The sequence below is a fragment of the Lycium barbarum genome, chromosome 7 (assembly GCF_019175385.1).
Source record: "Lycium barbarum isolate Lr01 chromosome 7, ASM1917538v2, whole genome shotgun sequence".
Classification (NCBI taxonomy): Eukaryota; Viridiplantae; Streptophyta; class Magnoliopsida; order Solanales; family Solanaceae; genus Lycium; species Lycium barbarum.
The window spans coordinates 97,902,874-97,927,105 of record NC_083343.1 but is presented as its reverse complement, the minus strand read 5'-3'; the positions used below and the strand labels follow the sequence as shown (position 1 = coordinate 97,927,105).

At 38.4% G+C, this 24,232-nt stretch overlaps 1 protein-coding gene and 1 non-coding gene across 2 annotated transcripts; one reads left to right on the top strand and one right to left on the bottom strand.

Moving 5' to 3' along the window:
• Positions 1 to 5,486: 5,486 nt before the first annotated feature.
• On the bottom strand, positions 5,487 to 8,691 carry LOC132601643 (chitin elicitor receptor kinase 1-like). The gene is made up of 8 exons (XM_060314719.1): positions 8,620 to 8,691; positions 8,422 to 8,515; positions 8,160 to 8,311; positions 7,993 to 8,084; positions 7,472 to 7,634; positions 7,139 to 7,237; positions 6,899 to 7,048; positions 5,487 to 5,900 (listed from the first exon to the last, which is right to left on the bottom strand). The coding sequence occupies exons 1-8, from the start codon at positions 8,689 to 8,691 to the stop codon at positions 5,487 to 5,489; spliced, it is 1,236 nt and encodes a 411-aa protein (XP_060170702.1).
• A 5,706-nt stretch (positions 8,692 to 14,397) lies between these two features.
• LOC132604747 (small nucleolar RNA R71) lies at positions 14,398 to 14,503 on the top strand. Its single transcript, XR_009568849.1, has one exon. It is a non-coding gene; the product is annotated as a small nucleolar RNA R71 (small nucleolar RNA).
• Positions 14,504 to 24,232: the final 9,729 nt, after the last annotated feature.

Here is a 24,232-nt window from a genome sequence, read left to right as displayed (position 1 = left end):
TTCTCTCTTGGCAATGTTGATTTGTTTAGTTATTTGGGGCTTAAGTTGCAGCATGATTACCTCAATTTGTTTTTCAGTCTTTAATGTCTTGAAGTCTAACTCTCGGTAACTCTCTCTCGAAAATGTAAACAAATCAACCGCTGATTGTGCTGCAGAAGGTGGAGCAGATGAAGTGGTAGGACCAGCAGAAGTGGCGGGTGTAGGGTCGGGAGGTGGTGGCGGATCAGTGGTGGAAGTGGTACTTATTATCGCTGCAATGCCTATGGCCTGCGCAACGGTGATTGTATTGTCATTCTGGGTCACTAACAGTCTGTACCTCATCAAGTGCCACCAGAATCGAGCTTCCTTATTGAGTGAACCCTTGACAATCTTCGGGCTCTGTTGATTCACCCAATCTACCTCCGGGTGGGAAACTATCGTAGCCAGCCATTTGATTACCGACCGATGATTTCGACGATCCAACTTATCGAAGTACTCTTTCTCATCCTTCGGTGCCTGAAAGTCATCCCTGAAATAAACTCTGTTGATAGCCTCAGCTGAAATGTCAACCTTGACATTCCGCACCATAATTTCATCAAGCAACGGGAGAGCAGTAATAGACTCACTGGGCTTTTTCATTTTCAACAACTCAGCCCCGTAGTTTGCATAAACTCCCGCACAATCTCCGGGAAAAACTCCCCAGCAGGTTCAGCAAACACCTCTAACCTGTAGAATCGGAGTGTGTCGGTTGTGTTGGGAAGAGCTTCAAGACCCTCGAACACCAACTGCCTCTCCTCCCATATACTTCGATTCGGCTAACCCCCACGCTTAATAGTGGACAGACCCTCCTCGTACAGCTCCTTTGACTCCGGAACTCCAAACCGTAAAGCATCTTCTGGTAGTGTTTTACTTCGTAGAACCAACAGGCGCTTGTCGTGTGCTGATTCTGGTGAAACATCAGAGTTTGAAGCTCGGGTTTCTATCGGTTCAGATGAGCCACACTTGTTCGAATCCCCCTCATCATCTGAGGAGTCACCTGTCTCCGTTCCAGCTTCCCCAGATTTTTCTCCTCCCTCCGAGGTGGACGGAGTCATGGTTGGGGGTTGAGGATTTCTAGTCCCCCTGACTTTTTTCACTAGTATGACCTCATCGTCCGAACCGTCATCCCGCAAACGAAGGTCTGTCTCTGGTTGGTCGCGGGCTCGACCTCGGCCCTTAGCAGCCCCGGGCCCCGTACCCCTTCGTACATTGCGTTTTTGAACCATACCTGCAAAAGAACTTATGTTAGTGATGGGTCTCAGAAGGGACAGCTGACTGAAACATAGTTCTCTCTCACTATTTTTTTTTTGGTCGTATAAGTCTTATACGGTCTGTATAATATTATACAGGCTGTATAAGTCAGGATATATGGCCAACAGAGTACTCAAAAACCTGTTTGTGAACCACAAACTAGTTTCACGGACCGTATAACATTATACGATCCGTATAACATCCTGGTTTGTGTAATTCAAACAAAACAAGGGCTTCCGCCAGCCCGTCAGTCCTATACGACTTTTTGGTTACATCATATCATCACACACGCAGTATTCCATAGTTTCAATTCTTACGGGGGTGGGGTTACTCAGACTTCACCCATTTTTCCTATTTTACAATTCATTAGCATTTTTAAGGCACTTGTATTGGCGGGCATAACAACCTCCGAGTCCAAAATTTTAGAATATTTAGTTGAAATGCCCTCCGCCTCAATAGTGTTGAATCACCCTATAAGTGTATAACAACCTATTATGCTCATCCCTATTTTAGAAAATCATTAACCATGGAAAATTTTACCAAAAGCTGAAATATACTAATATCCAACACAAGACTTTCACCAATGAGCAAAATTTTGGATTGAAACATTAACATACCTGTGCCTTGATGAATTTGAGAAGGGTCCTAAAAGAATACCTTGTGCACAACAATGGCAGATTTAAAAAAAAAACACACACACACACACAAATTTTAATCTTGAACAGAGGATTCTTTGATTGTGGGGATGGATTTTGGCTGGGTGTTTATGGTTCTTGGACGAATTTATGGGTTTGGGAATATTGGATTCGAATGGGAGAACGTGGGTGGTAGTCTGGGATTGTGGGGTGGTGGTCGTGGGTTTAATGGAGGGAGTATGAATGATAAAATAAAACGGGCAGGTGGAAGGTTTAAAAACCCTCTGTTCGCATTTTTTTTTAGTTATACGGGCCGTATAACATTATACCTTCCGTGTAACATCAATTTTCTTCACTAACCCTCGTTTGAGCACATCATAATTACACGATCATTTATACGGCCCGTATAATGTTATACGGTCCGTGAAAATGATCGTATTTGGAGGATGTCTTCAAACAGTGTTCTGCCTGATGTCCTTACCTTCCACGACTGGATTATACGGTCCTTATAACATTATACAGTCCGTATAAGTCCAGTTTTGTCCAGGCTTCAGTGATTTTTCTGCAACTCCCTTTTTTTTTACCTGCACCAAACAAACGTTACCCTATATTCAAACAGAACAAGAATGAAAAATGAACATTACATTTGGGTTGCCTCCCAAAAAATGCTTGATTTAACATCGCGGCACGATGGTGGTAGCCATTCACTCTGTATCTGCGTACACCAGATCATTGTTCGTTCCGAGGTGCTTCAACCGGTATCGGTCAACAATTCTATCTTCGGAAACCATCCCGTGGTAGTGTTTCAACCTCTGCCCATTCACCTTAAATGTCCGAGTTCCATCTCCGGACTTTAATTCAATCGCTCTATGGGGTGAAATGCCTACCACCTCAAACGAACCAGACCACCTTGATTTCAGCTTACCCGGTAGCAACTTCAACCGAGAGTTGAACAACAAGACAGGATCACCCTTGTAGAGCTCTCTCTTAAGGATTTTCTTGTCATGGTATTGCTTCATTCTTTCTTTATATAGTGCTGCACTCTCGTATGCTTGGTACCTGAACTCATCCATCTCATTTAGTTGAAACAACCTGAGCTTGGTCGCTTGTTCCCAATCTATATTCAATTTCTTCAAAGCCCACATGGCCTTGTGCTCAAGTTCAACCGGCAAGTGATAAGCTTTGCCGAACATAAGCTTGAAGGGTGAAGTTCCAATCGAATTCTTGAAAGCCGTCCGGTATGCCCATAGAGCATCATCGAGCTTGTGGGCCCAATTAGTTCTATTCGCATTCATTGTTTTTGCTAGAATACTCTTGATCTCCCTATTGGACACTTCAACTTGCCCACTTGTCTGAGGATGATAAGGTGTTGCCACCCTATGTTTTACCCCATATTTCTCCATCAATCCCACAGAAGCTCTATTACAAAAGTGGGATCCACCATCGCTAATTATAGCCTTCGGAGTACCAAAGCGAGTAAATATGTTCTTCTTGAGGAACCCCATGACGCTCTTGGCCTCGCTATTAGGTAAAGCCACAGCTTCTACCCATTTTGACACATAATCCACAGCAACCAAGATGTATTTCATGCCACCTGAACTCACAAAGGGTCCCATAAAGTCAATCCCCCAGACATCGAACACTTCTACCTCCATAACAAAATTCATAGGAATATCTTTCCTTCTGCCTATATTCCCTTGCCTCTAACATTGATCACAAGACCGCACCAATATATTAGCATCATGAAAAATGGTCGGCCAGTAATAACCGCATTCAAGTACCTTAGCCGCAGTCCGATTACCACTATGATGACCCCCAATAGGAGAGTCATGGCACGCCTTTAGAACTGCCATCACTTCACTTTCAGGAACACAGCGCCGAATGATGTTGTCAGCGCATGTTCAGAACAAATAAGGCTCGTCCCAATAGTACTGCCAAGCATCCCGCAAGGACTTCTTCTTTTGGTAAGCTTTGATATCTTCTGGAACTATGCATGCTACCAAATAATTGGCAATGTCAGCATACCACGGTGCCACCTCCTTTGACACAGCCAACACCCTCTCATCTGGAAAAGCATCATCTATGTCCAGCTCATCAGAAGGTCTCCCAGCCTCTTCAAGCCGAGAGAGATGGTCAGCAACCTGATTTTCAGTGCCCTTGCGTTCCTTCACCTCAAAATCAAACTCTTGGAGCAATAGCACCCATCTGATAAGTCTCGGCTTTGCTTCTTTCTTTGCCATGAGGTACCGCAGTGTTGCATTATCAGTGTATACCACGACTTTGGACCCCAACAAATAGGCCTGAAATTTCTTAAAAGCAAACACAATGGCAAGCAGCTCTTGCTCCGTCACTGTGTAATTCATCTGGGCAGCATTAAGTGTTCTGCTTGCATAATAGATCTGCATAATTTTATTGTGCCTCTGCCCGAGCACAACACCTATTGCAAAACCACTCGCATCACACATCAGTTCAAATAGCAAGGACCAGTCAGGAGCAGTAGTGAGATGCTGTTTTAACTTCTCAAACGCCTTCCGACACTTATCATCAAACATAAACTTAGCCGTTTTTTCAAGAAGCTTGCACATCGGGTTAGCGATCTTGGAGAAATCTTTGATGAAGCGCCTGTAGAACCCAGCAAGTCCCAAGAAACTTCGAACACCTTTGACTGAGATAAGTGGTGAAAGTTTTGCAATCACATCAATTTTCGCTCGATCGACCTCAATTCCCTGTTCAGAGATTTTGTGACAAAGGATGATCCCTTCCTTCACTATAAAATGACACTTCTCCCAATTTAGCGCGAGATTCGTCTCCTCACATCTTTTTAGTACTTGACCCAGATGGCCAAGACAATCTTCAAACGAATCCCCCACAACAGAGAAGTCATCCATGAACACCTCCACTACAAAAAAACAGTGTTTAGTGACGGACGTATTCCGTCGCTAATCAGCATATATCTGTTGCTAAACATGTGTTGCGACGGATTAGCGACGGAATATCGTCTGTTATGATTTTGCGCGTTGCTAACCTATTAGCGACGGAAAAATGAAATTCGTAGCAAAATTAGTGACAGAGTAGCGACGTATGAGATCTGTTCCACATTATAGCAACGGAATATTTTGTTGCTATTGTTATGAATTCCGTGACTAATTTCATATTTCATTTCGTCGTTTTAGTAAATTAGCGACGAAAACCATTGTCGCTAATCCGTCACAAAATATTGAATTATTTGTGCCTGCATTTAGCGACAATACAATGTTTGTCGCAGTCTGTAGCCTAATGTTTTCCCTCTAGCAATGATCAAAATCCGTCGCAAATCTGTCACAAATATTTTTCTTCTGATTTTTTTTAAATACACCTGTTGAAACATACTAAATACAAATTAATAAATACCCTTAAAAATAACTGACATTCACATAAATAATATTTATAAAAAAAATTCAAAATAGATAGCGAAATCCTAATCGTTAAGTCCAAAACACCGACAACACCAAGCTATCAACTACCAAAAGAACCCACACATCCATCAAGTATTGTTAGTGCATAATTTTGTTCTTTCCAACAAAAAGCATATAACATAAAAAACTAATGCATAGGTGAAGGACTACGATCATCATCAGAAACTAAAGGATCAACATCGTCAACGTTAGCAGTAGTAGGAGGAGGCACTATGGGTGTCACAATCGATGGTTTGTCGATAGGAGTATTTGGATGATGTGATGGTGAAGGAATCACTCCGCGTGCCTTCTCAATAAATAAAGGAAGCAAGCGATCAGTCAGTGTAGGAATCCATCGCATCACTAACTCCTCCATATTTTCTGTAGGTGCTGATTGAGAAGTTGAAGGTGCTGCTGATGCTGAAGCATTAAATCCAAAATTGACGCAAAGATTCGGCCCATAATAACTTTGTGCTTGAGATCCAAGACCATATATTCTTCTCTTCCTTGTCCCCCCAGCAACTTCGTAATATGCTTCACATTGATCAATATCAGACTGAGACTGTGATTATTCCCGTAATATTTCTTGATATCTTTCCTGTAATAATTAGTGAAATTAAAACATCAAGAATACTAACCATTCAATTTTACCAAATAAAAAGAGAAATGAATTCCAAAGATAAGAGAGCAGATATTTATCCATTTTTCGTTGGAATTGAAGTCTGATGATGACCAACAAAAAAGAGTTTCATACAACTTGGATATAAATGATCATATACACAGTCTCATAGTCAAGTAACAGAACATGAAAAAAAAGACAATTAGAGTTCCTAAACAACAAATAGAAGGACAATTTCAGGCTATTTCCTACTGATTTAAGTCACTACTGATACTACTTTTCAGTTCTTCTTGTCTAGTAGACTATTTATATCAAGCAAAAGTAAATTGACCAACATCAATAGCAGGGCTCAAAGGATTCAATTTCAGCATTATTACACAAGGAGTAACAACTATGGGAGTTTGAATAGGGCAACTAGAAGCTGGTTCCACTGCATCACAGGAACAGGCTAGTGTTGTCACTTTGCGGACTTGGTTTGGTTGATGTTGGTGTACAAGTTATACAGACTAACAGGCACAAGGTTGCATAAATGCAGCACTTGTTGCTGCTGCGAGTCAGCAGGGGAACACAAGGATTAAAAAAAAAACTGTGCAGACATAAGGATTGCTGCAAAATTGGAGTCAAGAGTGCCAAATGTGGAAAATATATTGTTTCTGCTATGTGACTATGTCCTGATAGTCTGATACTACATATTTTCCTGGCGGATTGAAGATGTCTGATTTGTTCAACCAGTATTCTATAGCTAAATGAAAGGAATGCTGACATTCTTTGTACCAAATAGTTGGTGATCATTTCTCCATCACATTTATATACCTATCATTTAAACATGATCTGATTAGGTTTTGAAGCTAGAGTAAAATGAATTTGGCTGAGGCACATGGTTGATAAATTAAATTATGTATGTATCAGTGAGGAATTAAATTAATAACAAGTGAACATACCATTGATGACTGGTCTTCATTTTTATAGAAAGATCCAACATCCCAATCTTCTGTCGACGAAGAGAGGGCCATCAGTTCAACCACTATTGATCTCATACTTGGTCTTATTAGGAGATTTTCCTGGGTGCAAGCTTTGGCGAGCTGTGCCATCTGTAATTGGTGAAGACATGGACTTTTGTAAGAAGCCGAAAAAAACAACTATTGCAGCTACCAATGCAAGTTTCAATTAAAATCTTATACCTTCCGGACTGAATCAAGGGGATAGTCGTTTCCAAGTCTTGGGTCAACCAGCTTTTGAAGGTCTTCATCAGGATCTGGCTGATTAAGTACTTCTTCAAACTATGACCATCAGAAGGCAAAATAGGTATCAGTATATTACCAAAAACTAGCATCACAGTGTTACACAATTATGAATTACAGTGAGTTTTAAATTGCCTGTCAAATTGGAGACTAATAACAGGAATGAATAGAAAAGATATAATCCTTTCAAAGAGGAATGATTCTGCTAAAGCTGATAAAGGGTCCATCCAATCCTTTCCATTGGAAAAAAGAAAAAAGGCAAAAGAAATTTACCAAAGCAGCAAGACCCTTTGATTCAGTAACAGAACCACCCTTTGATTCAGTAACAGAACCATTTGGTTTGACTATCGCTTCCTTGGCTGAAATTAGTTCATATAGGACAACGCCAAAAGCGTAGACATCAACTTTAGAAGAGACATAACCATACTGAGCATACCTGTCGAAAAGCAATGTGCAGATCTGTCACATGAGGCCCTCAAAAAAATGCTTTAATTAGAAAACAACAATTTAAGCTTTGAGCAAGATGTTGAGAAAACTTTGGTTTGAAATAATAATTATCCTTTTCCTGACTGACCATGCACTGATCACCAGTCATTTAAAAAGAAAGGTACAATAACATAATTATCCGAACAACTCTCAGAATAATAATAATAATAATAATAATAATAATAATAATAATAATAATAATAATAATAATAATAATAATAGATTATCTTCTTCAAAGAAAGAAATATGGTAAGGAATAGCACCATTCCTACTTTTAAGGCTTCCATTCAAAATGGGAAAACACTTACTCCAGAGGCATGTATCCCAATGTACCCACAACTCGTGTTGGCAAAGATGAGCTTCCAACTTCAGTCAGTTTCGTTAAACCAAAATCTGCAACCTAAATCAGATGATTAACACGATTACAAAAAAGCCTCCCTCAGTAGACAAACACAAAAAAGGTTCCTTGACAAACCTTTGCATGGAAGTTTTTGTCTATCAGAATATTTGCTGTTTTAATATCACGATGGATGTAAACTGGTACGGTATGTTCATGTATGTACTCAAGACCTCTAGCTGAATCTAGAGCAATTTGAACCCTCTTAGACCATGGCAATGGGTCCCTTCCTGGAGATAAATATACCAGATTGAGTATAAGTTCTTTAAGGAACTTAACTATTATTGAAAGAGTGGTTAATTATGACATATGAATTGTGATTAGTTAATATCAAAGATACCTGTACCACGTAGATGTTGGCCTATGCGACCATTCTCAACATATTCATATACAAGAAAGAGGGAGCCTTCAACACAATAGCCTATCAACCGCACCTGCATTCAATATCAATGAAACAATAGGTTAAGCGCATAGAAGAGAAGAATCACACCATGTTTTGAGTTTGAACAGCTCTCACTACTAAAAAAACAGTGAATACTTGTAAGTAGGCATTAATCCCCTGTAAATTAGATAAAAATCTATGCTTGTCGCTGGTGGAAATCAAAACCATGACATGTTGGTATAAGGTCTCAACCTAAATACTTGGACTAAGCCTCATTGTTTATTAACAGGAGAAATTTGTGTGTTTCTATTCAAAAACTGATGATTCCAACTACAATGATGTTGGCATTCTTATTATCGATCTTCTTTTTATAAAGTTTTATTTCTTGTCCTCTATGGTTATATTTGTCTATAGTTTTACCTAACAACATTTTACTTCATTTGTAGGTGTATCATGTTCCTATTGTCTGCTATACATTGTGGGTTGTTGTATGGTCTGTATGTACCTGACTGGAAATTCAGTGTGTCACAGTCAACAGGAAGCACCATTTATGAGGTTAGAAGTTGTTTGATTTTCTAATCCCCTTAATCTGAACTAGATTCTAAAAGTAATGCGAGTGGCTCTAAGCAACGCGTTAAGAACTCAACAGAAGCTTAAAGATGAGTCTGATGAGTCATTACTGCTGTTGTTAATTTGAGTGAAAAAAAACAGAAAAAGAACAAAGGAAAACTTTTGAGTAATGAGAGAATGAGAATAGCAAAGGAATAGAGCTAAATAACTGAAATTGAAAAGTTCGATATATCACTGCAATTAAGACTTCAATTTATAATAGAATACTAACTTTCAAAGACCCAAAGATCAGCAACAAATCTGCTGAAAAACTCCTAAAGACTAGGAAAAAAAATTACCTCAGGAAAACTAAATTACTGCAGTAAATAAACTCGAAGCTGCAGTCCTAAAACATGGCAACTAAGAACTGCTTTGAGTGATACAAGTAATATTTTTCTACCTTTGATTCAGCACGTAAAGCACCTGCTCATAGTCAAGAACTTTTGTAATCAATTGTTATCCTATGGAAGCTTATAACCGCCCGCTTTAATTCAATACAAGCTTAAAAATGACTGATCACTCATTACTGCTCATTTTGATTCCTAATTGGGTTGGAGAACTTTTGCCATCAGTTATCTTATATTTGTAATATAAACAACAACAGCAACAACAACAACATACTCGGAGCAAAACCTGTATATAGAAATATGAAGGTAACTTTTTACTGAACTGCACTGCTAACAAGCTTATGTCCAAACCTCACAGTTAGCCCCTTCATGACCAATATTATCTTTCACAGGAATGCAATGGATCCAACATGCCATCTTGGTGTCATGCCGCTTTTGATCCTGAAGGCATTTTAAGGTAACAAATCTGTCATTATTTTTCATCCTCAAATTCTTCTATGAAATGTACTTATTATATGGTAATGTCATGTTTCTAATTTCACTTATTCTCTAGTTTGTCGTTTAACAACTTCTTCTGCTGGTAATCCTTTTGCAGTTCTCTAATAGCTGCTGCCACATCCATCATTGGACTGCAGTACGGTCACATACTTGTCCAATTTCAGGTGAGCCATGGGGTCTCATTAGCTGAATGATTTACGTCTGTTAGGTGCTCTATTTCAGGATAAGTCGAAGGAATGCTTTCAGGTCTCAAGAGGACCGGGGCCAAGAGATAGCCACAGTGCTGTTCTTGTTGGCCACAGAATGGTAGTATTTGGGGGTACAAATGGCTTAAGGAAGGTCAATGATATTCTATTTCCTATCGTACAAATCGGATAAAATTATCTACACCGGTTACAAAGCTAGAGTTTATACCCCCCCCCCCCTCGGTCATCCAACCTATCGTACATCCAATCACGCTCTAGATTATTCATGTTCCTATTAATGTTGACATAAACAAAGCAATCAAATTAATGTTCTGTCTTTATATCATTAATACAACCGAATGACCTCTAAATGGAAGAACAAGCTGAAATAACTTAGTGAAACAGAACATATCATTCACCTTGTAGTTAAAAAAAATGAGAAACTGAAACTGAAACAAAAAAAATCGAGTAAAAAACCCAGTTCACTAACACTGATTTCAAATCACAGAGTATAAAAAAAATCGAGTAAGAAACCCAGTTCACTAATACTTATTTCAAATCACAAAATATAAAGAATGTTGAGTTCTTCAAGCTTTTTCTCGACATGCAACGAATTAAAACAAACTTTAACCACCAAATAATATTATCCTACAAGGTTTAGCACAAACAAAGGTCGAATTTCCATTTTCATCAGATTTTGGGCCAAATAGAGATTCCCAACACTTAACCTTCAAATAAATTATAAACCCAACAGTTTTCAAGACACCCACCTTCGATTTTAGCCAAACAAACACTTAAAGACACTCTGTCCTTTAGATAATAAGCAAAACAACACAGATTTCTTAATTTCTATTTTAGGTTTAATGTCAGAAAACACAAAGAAGGAGATAAAGAAGAAAGAAACTGCCCATAAAACATAGAAAAATCAAAACATACCTTTCCTTTAGATAAAAGATGCAGCAGAAGAAGAGAAAAACACAATAGGAACCCTAGATTCACATTATTTTGATCTCTGTTGTGCGCTCTCTCTCTCTCTATGTTAGCAATTTTGCATACTCTCTCTCTATATCTGTGTTGGGAGTGTTTTGAAGTGAAATGAACTGAAATGTTTACCCTAGGTTATATCTTCTATTTTAACACTTAACGACAGAATAGCGACAGATTTTATATTCCGCCGCTAAATAATACATTGATTTCTTTTAATGATTAATATTGCGAAAAATATTTCCGTTGCTGCAAATATATATTTTTTTCGAGAAAAATTAAAAGGCCTAGCGACGGAGTATTCGTTGCTGAATCCGTCGCTACATAAAAATAAAATTTGTCGCGCCTCTTCTGTTGCTAAATCTGTAGTGAAATTTAAGGCGCCAAAATTTCGCGCTAATCATTAGTGATGAAACTCAGTTTTCGTTGCTAATTCGTCGCTATATAATGAGATAAAATTTTAGTTGCTTTTCTCGCGACAAAATAAGTAATCCGTAGCTAATCCGTCGTTAATTAGCGACAGAATATGGGCTGTCGCTAATATTCCGTCACTAAACGCTGGATTTTTAGTAGTGCTCCAAGAAATCTTCTACCATGTCAGAGAAGATTGACATCATGCACCTCTGAAAAGTGGTTGTTGTATTACACAAACCAAAAGGCATCCGGCTAAATGCAAACGTCCCATAAGGACAAGTAAAAGTAGTCTTCTCCTGATCTTCCAACGCAATGTTGATCTGATTGTAGCTCGAATAACCATCAAGGAAGCAATAGTAGGAACGCCTTGCTAGCCTATCAAGCATTTAATCAATAAAAGGCATGGGGAAATGGTCCTTGCATGTGGCTGTGTTGAGCTTGCGATAGTCCATGCAAATTCTCCATCCGATTACGGTTCTAGTTGGGATCAACTCATTCGTTGCATTCGGCACCACAGTGATGCCGCCCTTCTTAGGAACACATTGGATTGGCTCACCCATTTACAGTCAGCAATTGGGTAAACCACTCCCGCATCCAACCATTTGATGATCTCTTTCTTGACGACCTCTTCATATTCTCGTTCATTCGCCTCTGATGCTCTACACTTGGTTTGCTATCCTCATCCAACTGGATTTTGTGCTCACAAATCCCAGATGAAATACCTCAAATGTCTGCTATGGTCCAACCAATATCACGCCTATACTCTCTCAACACCTCCAAAAGCTGTAAAATCTGCTCTTCAATCAGCAGGGCTGAAACAATCACCGGCAATGTATTGTCCGAACCAAGGAACTCATACTTTACATGTGATGGGAGCTGTTTAAGCTCCAACTTAGGTGGCTCAATGATCGAAGGCTTTGCTAGAGGAGTTTTTCTATTTTCCAGTTCAAGATTTAGCGTTTTTGGGTGGTATGAATATGACCCCAACCCAACAAGCGAATTAACTATTTCTGCATAACCTTCCATGTCATCAACATTGAAATTCACATGAATACCAGCTAGAACTTCGCCCAAACTTTGTTCTTCCATCTTGAACTCCACTGCTTCATCAACAACATCGAATGAATCAATTACCGAAATACTCTCGCAAGCACTTGGTAACTTCATCCCCTTGCTAGCCTGAAAAGTCACTTCTTCATCGTTGACTCGGAACTTGATTTCATTTTTATCCGAATCCATCAGAGCTCTCCCTATAGCAAGGAAAGATCTCCCCAGAATAATAGGAATGTCCCGATCAATAGCACTGTCAAGAATTACAAAATCAGCGGGCAACATAAAATCACCAACCCGCACAAGTACATCATCAACCACCCTAACAGGTCTTTTGATAGACCTATCAGCCATTTGTAACCTCATAGTAGTCGGCCTTGGCATCCCTAAACCTGATTGTTTGTATATAGCAAGGGGCATCAAATTAATACTCGCCTCATTATCACACAAAGCACGAGCAAAATCATGGTGTCCCACAGAATAAGGAATGGTGAACGCCCCAGGATCTCCCTTTTTTCTGAACAGTCGTAGTTGAAATGATGGAACTCATAGTGTGAGTCAAATTCACAGTTTCATGTTGCACCGTTTTCTTCTTGGTCAGCAAATCCTTCAAATATTTAGCAAAACCGGGCATCTCCTTGACAGCTTCCAAGAAGGGAAAATTTATAGATAACTGCTTCAACTGATCATAAAACTTCTCGAACTTAGCATCTTCCTTATTCTTTACCAACCTCTGAGGAAAGGGAGGTTTGGATTTGAGAAGCGGCGTCAAAAGGCAGAGAGCCCCTTTTACAGTCTGCTTGCCCGCGTTATCAGCTTCCTTTACAATCTCTGGAATATCAGCAACCTTCTTGTCAGTAAGATTCTCATCAATAATATTGGGTGCTTCAGACTGCACCTCATCCTCTTCATCTGTCAGCTCAAGATCAATCACCTTCTCATCAGCTCCTTGGAGTATTTTACCAATCCTAGTAGTGATGGCAAACACACGGTCTACACCGCCTCCCCCAGTCTTTGAATTTGGAATAGTGTCACTCGGAAGTCCTCCCTGTTTAGGAGGGTGCTGCTGTCTAGAAATATCCCTCATTTGTGACTCAAGCTTCTGAATAGTCGCTGTATGGAAACCCACTGTCTCTGTCATCCTAGATGAAGTCCTCTCAGACTTAGACTGATTGGCCAGAATATTCTCAAGCATTGATTCAACCTTCGAACTACCTTGCTCTGTTGACTGCCCTTTCAGTGATATGTAAGGATTGGAACTCTTGTTCCCAAAATTGTTACTGTTGTTGTAGCTCCCTTGGTTCGCACCACCATAATTATTGTTGTAGTTCCCAGATTTGTTATAAGCACCTTGACCTTGCTGAGGTCTCCATTGATTCTGATTCTGATAACCACCTTGGTAGTTCTGTCTTTGGTAACTCCCTTAAGAGTTATTGACAAAATTAGCATCTTCAACCTGCATAGGGGGCCCATCATGGAACGGACCATCTTGAGTATGGTACATCCCTTTTGGTAAAACTGTATCATCCTCACAAATATTTACTTTCTTGATCTGAGATTCATCAAACTTCTTCGTTAGTAAGGAAATATTTGTTGCAAGTTCTGCCAATGTTTGATGGGTATCTTGATTCTCCTTTACTATATTCTGGATCATAGCACTACCAAACGGTACCACATCAGCATTGTTTGAGTGCCAAGCCTGATTATGAGTCGTCAACTTGTTAAGTATGTTGGTCACTCGTCGATAAGATTTGATCATGAAACAACCATCAGCTGCATTATTAGCAACTGACTGCGTCACTGGATCTAGCCCTCGGTAGAACTTCTCCATTAGTATGTGATCCGAAAAACCATGATTTGGGCTCTTCTGCAAATACTCCTTGAATCTCTCTCAGGCTTCATATAGTTGTTCTCCCGGTCGCTGCTTAAATTCATAGATCTTGTCACGAATTTCAGCCTTCTTTCTAGGGGGTAACCATTTTGTGAGAAAAGCAGTCACCATCTCTGCCCATGAAGTAATCGAATTTCGGGGCAGCTTCTCAAACCATGTTCTTGCCTCTCCAGTTAAGGAATATTTGAATAATCTCAACTGAATAGCATCTTGTGGAACGTTGTTCTAGACGTGATTAGCACACACATCCACAAAATTTTGCAAATGACGTTGAGGGTCATACTCAGTAGAGTTTCGAAAGTATCCCTCAAGCTTCAACAACTGGTATAGAGAGGAGTCAATTTTCACAGTAGCAGCTTCAACTCGAGGCTGAACAATAGCAGATGCATAGTCCTTCTCCGGAACAAGATCAGCGAAAATATTCTCATCATTTGATTCAATCGCTTGATTGTTCAACTGATTTCCCTGGTTACCAGCACGTTGATTTTGCTGATTCTGATTCATGTTCACCTGTTTTACATAGAGTAGCAAACAAGGTGTGATGGAATAAGCAAAAGACTTCAATCAAAGCAAACACTATTTAGTAATTTCAAAAACCGTATTCCCCTGCAATGGCACCAAAATTTGATACGCTCAAATTACACCTATTAATGGTATAACGCGGATGTTGTCAAATATGGTAACCCAACAAAGTTGGGTTCGAATCCCACAGGGAATAAGGTGTGAAAAGGTTACTAAATTCGTAGGATGCTGAGTTTAGGTCTAATGTCTTAATCCGATGATTTTGGTAATAGTTGGTTTTTTCTATGACTATTTGCTATCTACTTGCTTTGGTGGAAATTTATGGTAAAAGAAACTAAGGTTGTGTCCCCGTTAGATAGAGTGTATGATCATGGGTATTGATCTTGATATACTTCTAATGGATCATTATATGAATGCACTTAATCTTTATATGAATCTCTACTATTTCCCAATAAATAAAGATTATCTCTTTCTATGATTTTCCCAAATATAAGAAAGTAACTATGAAGAACGATTAATCATGCCAAGTAAATTCTTCTTATTCCTAAGTGAATTTATTAAACAAAGTTTAAAGCTTTAAGTCATTGTTATTTATTCTTACCAACCCTAATTATTTTCCCAAAGAAATCAAGGTTTATGGCTTTAATCAATGATTGCAATCATTAATTATGAATGAAGAATGAAGAATAAATAAACCCTAATAATCCATTATGTGTATATCAATCACAACCCAATCACAAAACACCCATCATTGGGTTCACAACCCTAGCAAATGAATTTAGCTACTCATGACAAAGAACAAGAAATAAGAAATTGAATAATTCATAATTGCTTACTTTGGAAGAAAAGACGAATTGATAATACTTGAATTGATGTTTGAACCTTCAAAAACTAGAGAGTATTTTATGTTCTAAGACAAAAGTCAAAATATAATAACTAATGCTAATTAAAACCTTACAATGGACTAAAATTACAAAATTTGCACTTAAGTCCCAGGCGGTACTTATACAGTCCGTACAAATTTCCACGGACCGTATAAGACTTATACGGCCTTCATCTAGGTGTCTGCAGAGAATAATACGAACTGGCCTTCCACGGTTCGTATAATGTTATACGGCTCGTACAATCCTGCCCGTGAAGCATTTTCCAACATTGCCGCTTCTACTTATACGGCCCGTACAATATTGTACGGTCTGTATAAGTGTCCATGGTTCAGCATCCATCCACTGTGACATTCTATTATGTTTCCACCTTTTGTACGACCAGAAATACGGTCCGTGCAACTTTATACGGACCGTGAAAATCAAGCTTCAGTGCAACTTTTCTGTAACTTCTACTTCTTGAACCCGTACTTCCCAATTTACCTGAAACATGTGAAAAACACATCAAAACAACACATACTTGCCTAAAAACAAGTAAAACTTCTCGTAAAAGAGTATCAAATGTGCCATAATTTTCCGGCACATCACCCGCGTTTCCAGACTTAGCTGCATTATGCCCCTACTGACCTGATTATTACGAGGGACTGCTGAATTCGTGGACTGCGCCACGTAAACTCCGATACCCTGTCTAGCTGATGGACAATCTCTCTAAATATGGCCCTTCTGGCTGCAACCATAGCATGCATCTGTACCTGTACGACACTCACCCAAGTGTCTCTTACTACACTTGTTGCAAACTGGAATAGTATAGGCTGACTGACCCACACTAGCCTTAGAATAAGAACTCGATGGTCTGAAGCTCTGCTTCTTATCATTTCGAAACTTAGGGACTGGGGCACTTGATGTGGATGGAGCAGGTTCTTCTGACCTGTTCTTAAGGAATTTCTTATTCCCATTACCGCTGAACTGTCCAGTAGACTTGAGCCTCTTGTTGAACTCCTTGTCTTTCTCTTTCTGCAGGGCTTCCTCCTTCTTTAGCCTTGTCTCATTCCCCTGTATGAAAGCAACCATCTTGGAGATAGTCATTTCCCCGTTCTGTGCAGCAATATTGGCCCCATCATATAAATGGGGATCCAAACCACCAACAAACCTCCTCACTCTTGCCCTCATGTCTGGGATCATAAGTGGAGCATGCTTAGCCAGACTAACAAATTCCAAATTGTAGTCATGAACTGACCTGCCATTCTGCTTAAGCTTTAGGAATTGCTCAACCTTAGCTTCTCTAACTTCTATTGGCATGAAGTGGTCTAGGAATACACTTGCAAATTCATCCCATGTAGCATCAGGTGTATCCTCACCTCGGGATAATTTTCAAGATTCATACCAAGTGTTAGCAATGTCTACAACTGATGAGCTCCAAAAGTAGCTACTTCGGTTTTCGTAACTGTCATAATCCTGAAGATTTTCTAAAGAGCATCAATGTAGTCCTGAGGGTTGATAACGTCCAAATTCACTCCTCAAAGAGAAACTGTACACAGTCGTATGCAATATAATTTTTCCAACTATGAGTCGGGATCGATCCCACAGGGAACAATATACTAGGAGATTTAAACAAGTAAGGAATTATCACTTTCTACGGTAAGCCAAACACTTGATAATATTTTGGTTTTTGAGAAAATTATACCCACTGTGAAAATATAAACTAATCTAGAAAGCAAGTAAAATGATCAATGGCCACAAGTTTGGGAATAAAGGAAACTACGCTCAAGTAACGATCCAATGTATCTCACGATTTTATAACTAAGAGCAAGTTTACGTTAGTTAGATAATGATTTCTAAAATCTCATTGAAAGTCTTCCAACCAAATCAATGAATTCAATCTAATCTTTTCTAAGCCTTAGAGTGTGATATCAAATACAATCAATATAATCTCAAGTAACTTTCCTATCCCTAGCTCAAGTTATTAGATGATGGTTATGCCCCAAATTCTTGTTAATTAATCTTACCCAACTCAATTCTCCTCTTTCAAGCTTAAATCGAAGTAAATGGGCGGGTCTTAGGGTTAGCTAATCCCTTAAGAATCATTAAAGAACATGATTAACTAAAACAACATTAACTCTCTTCATTAGGAATAAAAATCATTCAATACATAAGCAAAACAAGAGTTTCACTCCAAACTTCAACAATGTATACTTCCATAAACAAGGTTCAAGTATAGAAATGAAATACTACACACTTAGATATTCAATACATAACAAGGAATTGAAGAAATGAGTAAAGGGTTAAGAAATTTCTTATCAAAACTTCAAATCTTCAATCTCCAAGTGTGGGTGTAGGAACCCTAGCTCTCCAAGACTTGTAAAATGGCCAAAGATGATAAATGTTTGCCCCATGTCTTTCTTTTGTAGTTGCCAACTTTTTCCAAGTCCAAAAATAACAAAATAAGCCTCAAGTTTTCAGATTTGCAAAACTGTCCCGTTTTTGCACTGGACAGTTTTGCAAAACCTGTCCGGTTTGGCCTCTTTTTGACTTTATTTTCACTTGGTTTCTTCTGACGCTCTTCTCAATTATATAAACCTATAAAATGGAAGTAAACGACATTAAATGCACTATTTTATCAAACAAAACATAGAAACAATCTAATATTAAAGAAGACATAAGTTGGTAAAATACCAACTTATCAAACCCCCTAACTTAAACTATTGTTTGTCCTCAAGCAAATCAAATTACAATTTCCTTCAAAGCACTCCATTCAAAAGTGCACCCACATCAAACCAAGTCAAAAAGGTCCACTTTAAGCACAAAAACATGACTTTGATTGGTACAAATAATTAGACTACAAGCATGTGAAACTTCAACCAAATAACTCCCTCGTTTCAAAATACAATTTCAAGAATGCAATGGAGTTTAAAAAAAAAATCAAGCGACAACACTCAAGCCTCAATAAGTGACTCTAAACCACTAGTTTACTAGATATGCTCATTTGACTCAACTTGAAATTTTTCAACATCACCAATCTATCGTAATCCATATGCCCTCACAAGAAAGAAAGTCCCAAAATCACTATATTCACAAAAAAAACAACAGAAGGGACATATACACAAAGTCACTCACACTCAACAAAGAAATTCTAGTGCTAACAAATATCACACCATACGCTTGCCCTTATTTTCAATCATCACTAACTCAAGAACATTCGGTTGGAGATCATATAGGGACTTTTTAAGCTTGCAATGTAGGCTTAGGGAAGGGTAGGATAAGTATTTGGGATACAAGTGACTACGCCCTCCTTGAACACTACATAATACCTTTTTTCCACTTTCCTCTTCATTTCAAAACATCACTCATTCCTTTGCATACTAGTTTCCCCAATTATTCCAACTTCTTTTTGTGCAACCATTTTCTTGATTTCTAATTTTTTTTTACCCTTAAACTATTTTATATTTTGTGTTGATTATGTGCAGTGAGGACACTGCAATGTTTATAGTTGGGGGTGGGATGTGGTAGCACATTATATTTTGGTTATGCATAAATTGTGCCCTTGCCGGGCTTTTGTCTAATATATGGATATTGTGTGCCCTTGCTGAGTTTGTTTTGTGACTATTGGTGTGGTTGTGGATAGACGTTGTTGCTAATGGAACTTGCTCGGATTTTTGAAGATTTTGTTTTGTTGGCATGTTGTGGATTAGTCACTTTTATTATTTTATTTTCTTTCTTAGATTCTTTAATTAGTCTTGTAGTTTAGGTGTAGGTGCTCCTTTGAGGAAAAATATGAAAACTCTTGGCTTGTTTGGTACTAATAGAGTTAGTCTCTTGCATGTGAAATGTTGAAATGTGAATACCCCTCCAATTATTTTTGCGAAAGTTAAAAAGCAAGGTGCATAGGAAAGAATGACTTTTGTGACAACTTTTTGGCTCATTTGGTGAATCTTTACGTACTAGTTAGGTTTACTTTGGATTATGAGATATTGCTCTAGTTGTTCTTTCTTAGGAAGTGAAATTGTTCCATCTTGACTAGTTCATATGCCATATGTGGTAAGTGTTTGTTGAATAATTTTTGTGCTTACTTTTATAATCTAGAACTTGCCTGGTTAGTCTTTCAATGCTAATTTTGATTATGTTGGTTGGAGAGATGACCTTGGGGTATCTTTGTGATTTTTGAAAAATCCTCTTTAGCCTTTCTAGCCTATCATTGCATAAATAATATCACTAGTAACCCCATTTGAGCCTATGACCTCTTCTTTGATTGCCACATTACAAGCCTTTACCCTTCTTGATGAAATTATCTCTTTTGAACCTTTCCCTCCTTGAACGTTAAATTATGAATTTGAGGCCAAAAGAGAAAGTCCAAATCCACTCCTCAAAGAAAAAGTTTACATGGTCGTATGCAATATAATTTACCCAACTATGAGTCGGGGTCGATCCCACAGGGAATAATATACTAGGCGATTTAAACAAGCAAGGAATTATCACTTTCTACGCTAAGCCAAACACTTGATAATATTTTGGTTTTTGAGAAAATTATACCCACTGCAAAAATATAAACTAATCTAGAAAGCAAGTAAAATGATCAATGGCCACAAGTTTGGGAATAAAGGAAACTACGCTCAAGTAACGATCCAATGTATCTCACGATTTTACAACTAAGAGCAAGTTTATGTTAGTTAGATAATGATCTCATTGAAAGTCTTCCAACCAAATCTATGAATTTCACTCTAAGCTTTTCCAAGCCTTAGAGTGTGATATCAAGCACAATCAATATAATCTCAAGTAACTTTCCTATCCCTAACTCAAGTTATTAGATGAGGGTTATGCCCCAAATTCTTATTAATTAATCTTTCCCAACTCAATTCTCCTCTTCCGAGCTCATATCGAAGTAAATGGGCGGGTCTTAGGGTTAGCTAATCCCTTAAGAAACATTAAAGAACAAGATTAACTAAAACAACATTAACTCACTTCATTAGGAATAAAAACCATTCAATACATAAGCAAAACAAGAGTTTCAATCCAGACTTTAACAATGTATACTTCCATAAACAAGGTTCAAGTATAGAAATGAAATATTACACACTTAGATATTCAATATATAGTAAGGAATTGAAGAAATGAGTAAAGGATTAAGAAATTTCTTATCAAAACTTCAAATCTTCAATCTCCAAGTGTGGGTGTAGGAACCCTAGCTCTCCAAGACTTGTAAAATGGCCAAAGATGATAAATGTTTGCCCCATGTCTTGCTTTTGTAGTTCCCAACTTTTTCCAAGTTCAAAAAATAACAAAATAAGCCTCAAGTTTTCAGATTTGCAAAACTGTCCCATTTTTGCACTGGACAGTTTCTACAAAACTGTCCAGTTTGGCATCTTTTTGACTTTATTTTCACTTGATTTCTTCCGACGCTCTTCTCAATCATATAAACCTATAAAATGGAAGTAAACGATATTAACTGCACTATTTTCTCAATCAAAACATAGCAACAATCTAAGATTAAAGAAGAAATAAGTTGGTAAAATACCAACTTATCAAGGGTCCTCGTCTTTCTTTGTCCCTGTGAAGACTGGGGATTCATCTAGAGAAAGTCCTTAGTCTTAGAAAACTCTCCATTATTCCCTGACCTTGACCCAGATTCCTGACGCTGGGCCTGAGCTGCTACCAACTGAGTGAGCATGCTAATGGTGCTTCTAACATCAGTATCATTAGTTCCGGGTGGAAGAACTGGAGTCTCTGTTGGAGTAGTAGTCATTGGTGGCGTGGTCTCTGGTAGAGGGGCCTGATCCGAAGTGGCTCGGATAGCCTCTGTCCTTGCAGCATTAGCAGTTGCTCTTTGGCTAGTAGCTGAGTTCCTCTTCATGCACTTTCTTTTCGGAGCCATTTCTTTAATACCTAATTCGCACGAGTTAGAATATTCCCTGAAAGTACTACTCTAACTGCACGATCTAAAGTATGAAATAAGTGAGAAAATCTTGAATGTCTTGGTGGTCAACTTCTTATATGTATGGGGCCCTCACACATATAAAAGTGACCCCACTGGACACGGTTTCATAGACTCCCTAAAGACACTTGAACCTGGGGCTCTGATACCAAGCTTTGTCAGGCCCCGAACCATGGCCTGGACGAAATACAGCAATCAGTGCCATACTGCATGTGACCGAGCAAACCACATGGCTTGCTGAATCATCATGAGGCATACACAAGCGAAAATACAACTTGGATGTGATGAGCTTTTATAAAACATGAGACTCATAACATTAAATAAAATACTAATTTAAAACATGAGTGCATAATTATCATAAATGAGCCAAAACGGCTATCCGACTCTGAACATCTAACATGACATATCTGACTAGTCTAGTCTATGAAACCTCTACATAAGTCTGAACATGAAAACATACTCACTGGGACAAGGCCTCCAGCATACCTTTAAATGTATATCTTATCATGAAAATAATAAATAATAAATTTCTAAGCCCCGGAAGAGATGGGGCTCGCCAACAAGCTGATAAGTGCGAAGTCCTACTAGGAAGATGCGTTGTCCTGTAAATCAGTACTTGTATCGTGAAATGCAGGCCCCCATGCAATAAAAAGGGGTCGTCAACACATTGAATGTACTGGTATGTAAAGTAACTGAATGAAATAACATGGGATATGGAATATCATAATAGAGACTGAACTGAAACATGATCATGAACATGAGTACATATACATACATAACATGTGTAAAGCATCGTGAGTAGGGAGAGCAGTAAATATAACTGATAACATGGTCAGGTACTTGCGTCCTACCAGCAGAATACTCCTACCTTGCCAGGGACATGAGATTTAATAATATTATGAAAGGATCCAGTTATTATGAGAGATCGTCCTAAGCATGAGTGGAGCGATCCTTATCCTACGGTAGTTACATAGTTTCAGGTTGTTTGAAGCCTTCTCGGTAAGTAATGCAACTCCAAAAAATATGAACATGGAAAATAGGTAGCACATGTTGCCCATGGCTTTTCATGAATCATAACTTACATGTACATGGACATCATTCATATTATTCTTGCATGAACTTATAAAACATATATAGCTTTTCTTGAAAATATCATAATAGTTCATAAACTTGCATATAAGAACCCATGGAATGCAAGGTATGGGTTTTCATGGATTACGGACATATTCTCAATAATCATATGAAGAATTTATAACAGTTTAATACATAATATAACATGGGGCATGGACCTAGGGTTATCATGAACATGGTTAAAAACCTTAGTTTTCGTAAAGCTTTATACTTTATGGAAGAAGAAGCATGGAGAAGAACAATGATATTCCCACATGTAAATAGTGATCCTACATACCTGGTAATGCTCCAAACTTGTATTAAAAATCTGTTCTTGGAAGAAGAATTCTAATCCTTGGCCTTGGATTGCTTTAGGTGGGTTTTCTTGAAAACCCTATCTTAAGATCATGAAATTCCTACTTAGAATTCATGGGTAATTGATAGAATTCACTTAGGATGGTCTTAAGGAGCTTACCTTGATACTTGGAAAAGTTGAGAGTAGCGAACCTTTGTGTTAGGACTTGAGAGGAATGAGACTTATGAAATAAAACTGAATTCCCGTCTTTTAATTGTCTCAATATCGGTACTGTTACGGACCATGTTACGGCCCGTAACATATGTAAAGGACCGTGATACAGCCCGTAAGAGCGTAACGCGTGTCAAATTTCCGGAGAGGGTCTGAGTTTTGAGGTTGGGTTACGGACATGAGATAGGGACCGTGTCCCATGTTACGGTCAGTAACGATGAACCATTCTTTGGTCCAAGTTACGAGACAGTGATTTTTCGAAGCCATACCCGTTACGGTATGAATGACGGTCCGTAACACATGTTACAGTCTTTCCCTTGAAGCGTAATGCTGGATTTTCTGAACTGAAACATATTTTCGATTCCAACACTCCCCTTCTTGGGTTTCTAACCTCCTGAGTAATGAATATGGTTTAGTACGAATTTACGATGTGTTACAAACTACCCTTCAAGAACATAAGCAAAGAAGGGCTTTCATACAAGATGAAGTTGTTGAAGGTATTTTCTATGCAAAACACCAAAAGGAAAAGTTCATTATCCCTCTGCAAATATTGCAAAACAAAACATACTTAGAAAAGTTTTGTGATTTGACGCAATATGTGTAAATCGAAAGAAGAAGAAGAAGAAGAAGAAGAAGAAGAAGAAGAAGAAGAAGAAGAAGAAGAAGAAGAAGAAGAAGAAGAAGAAGAAGAAGAAGAAAGTGAGGGAACCTACTTTTTTAGACTGCAACAACAAAGCAAGGAGGAGCATTGGATTTGCATGTGTTACTACTACAATTTTTGTCACAACCCTAATTACCAATCATGCGGGCACCTACCTTATTATCG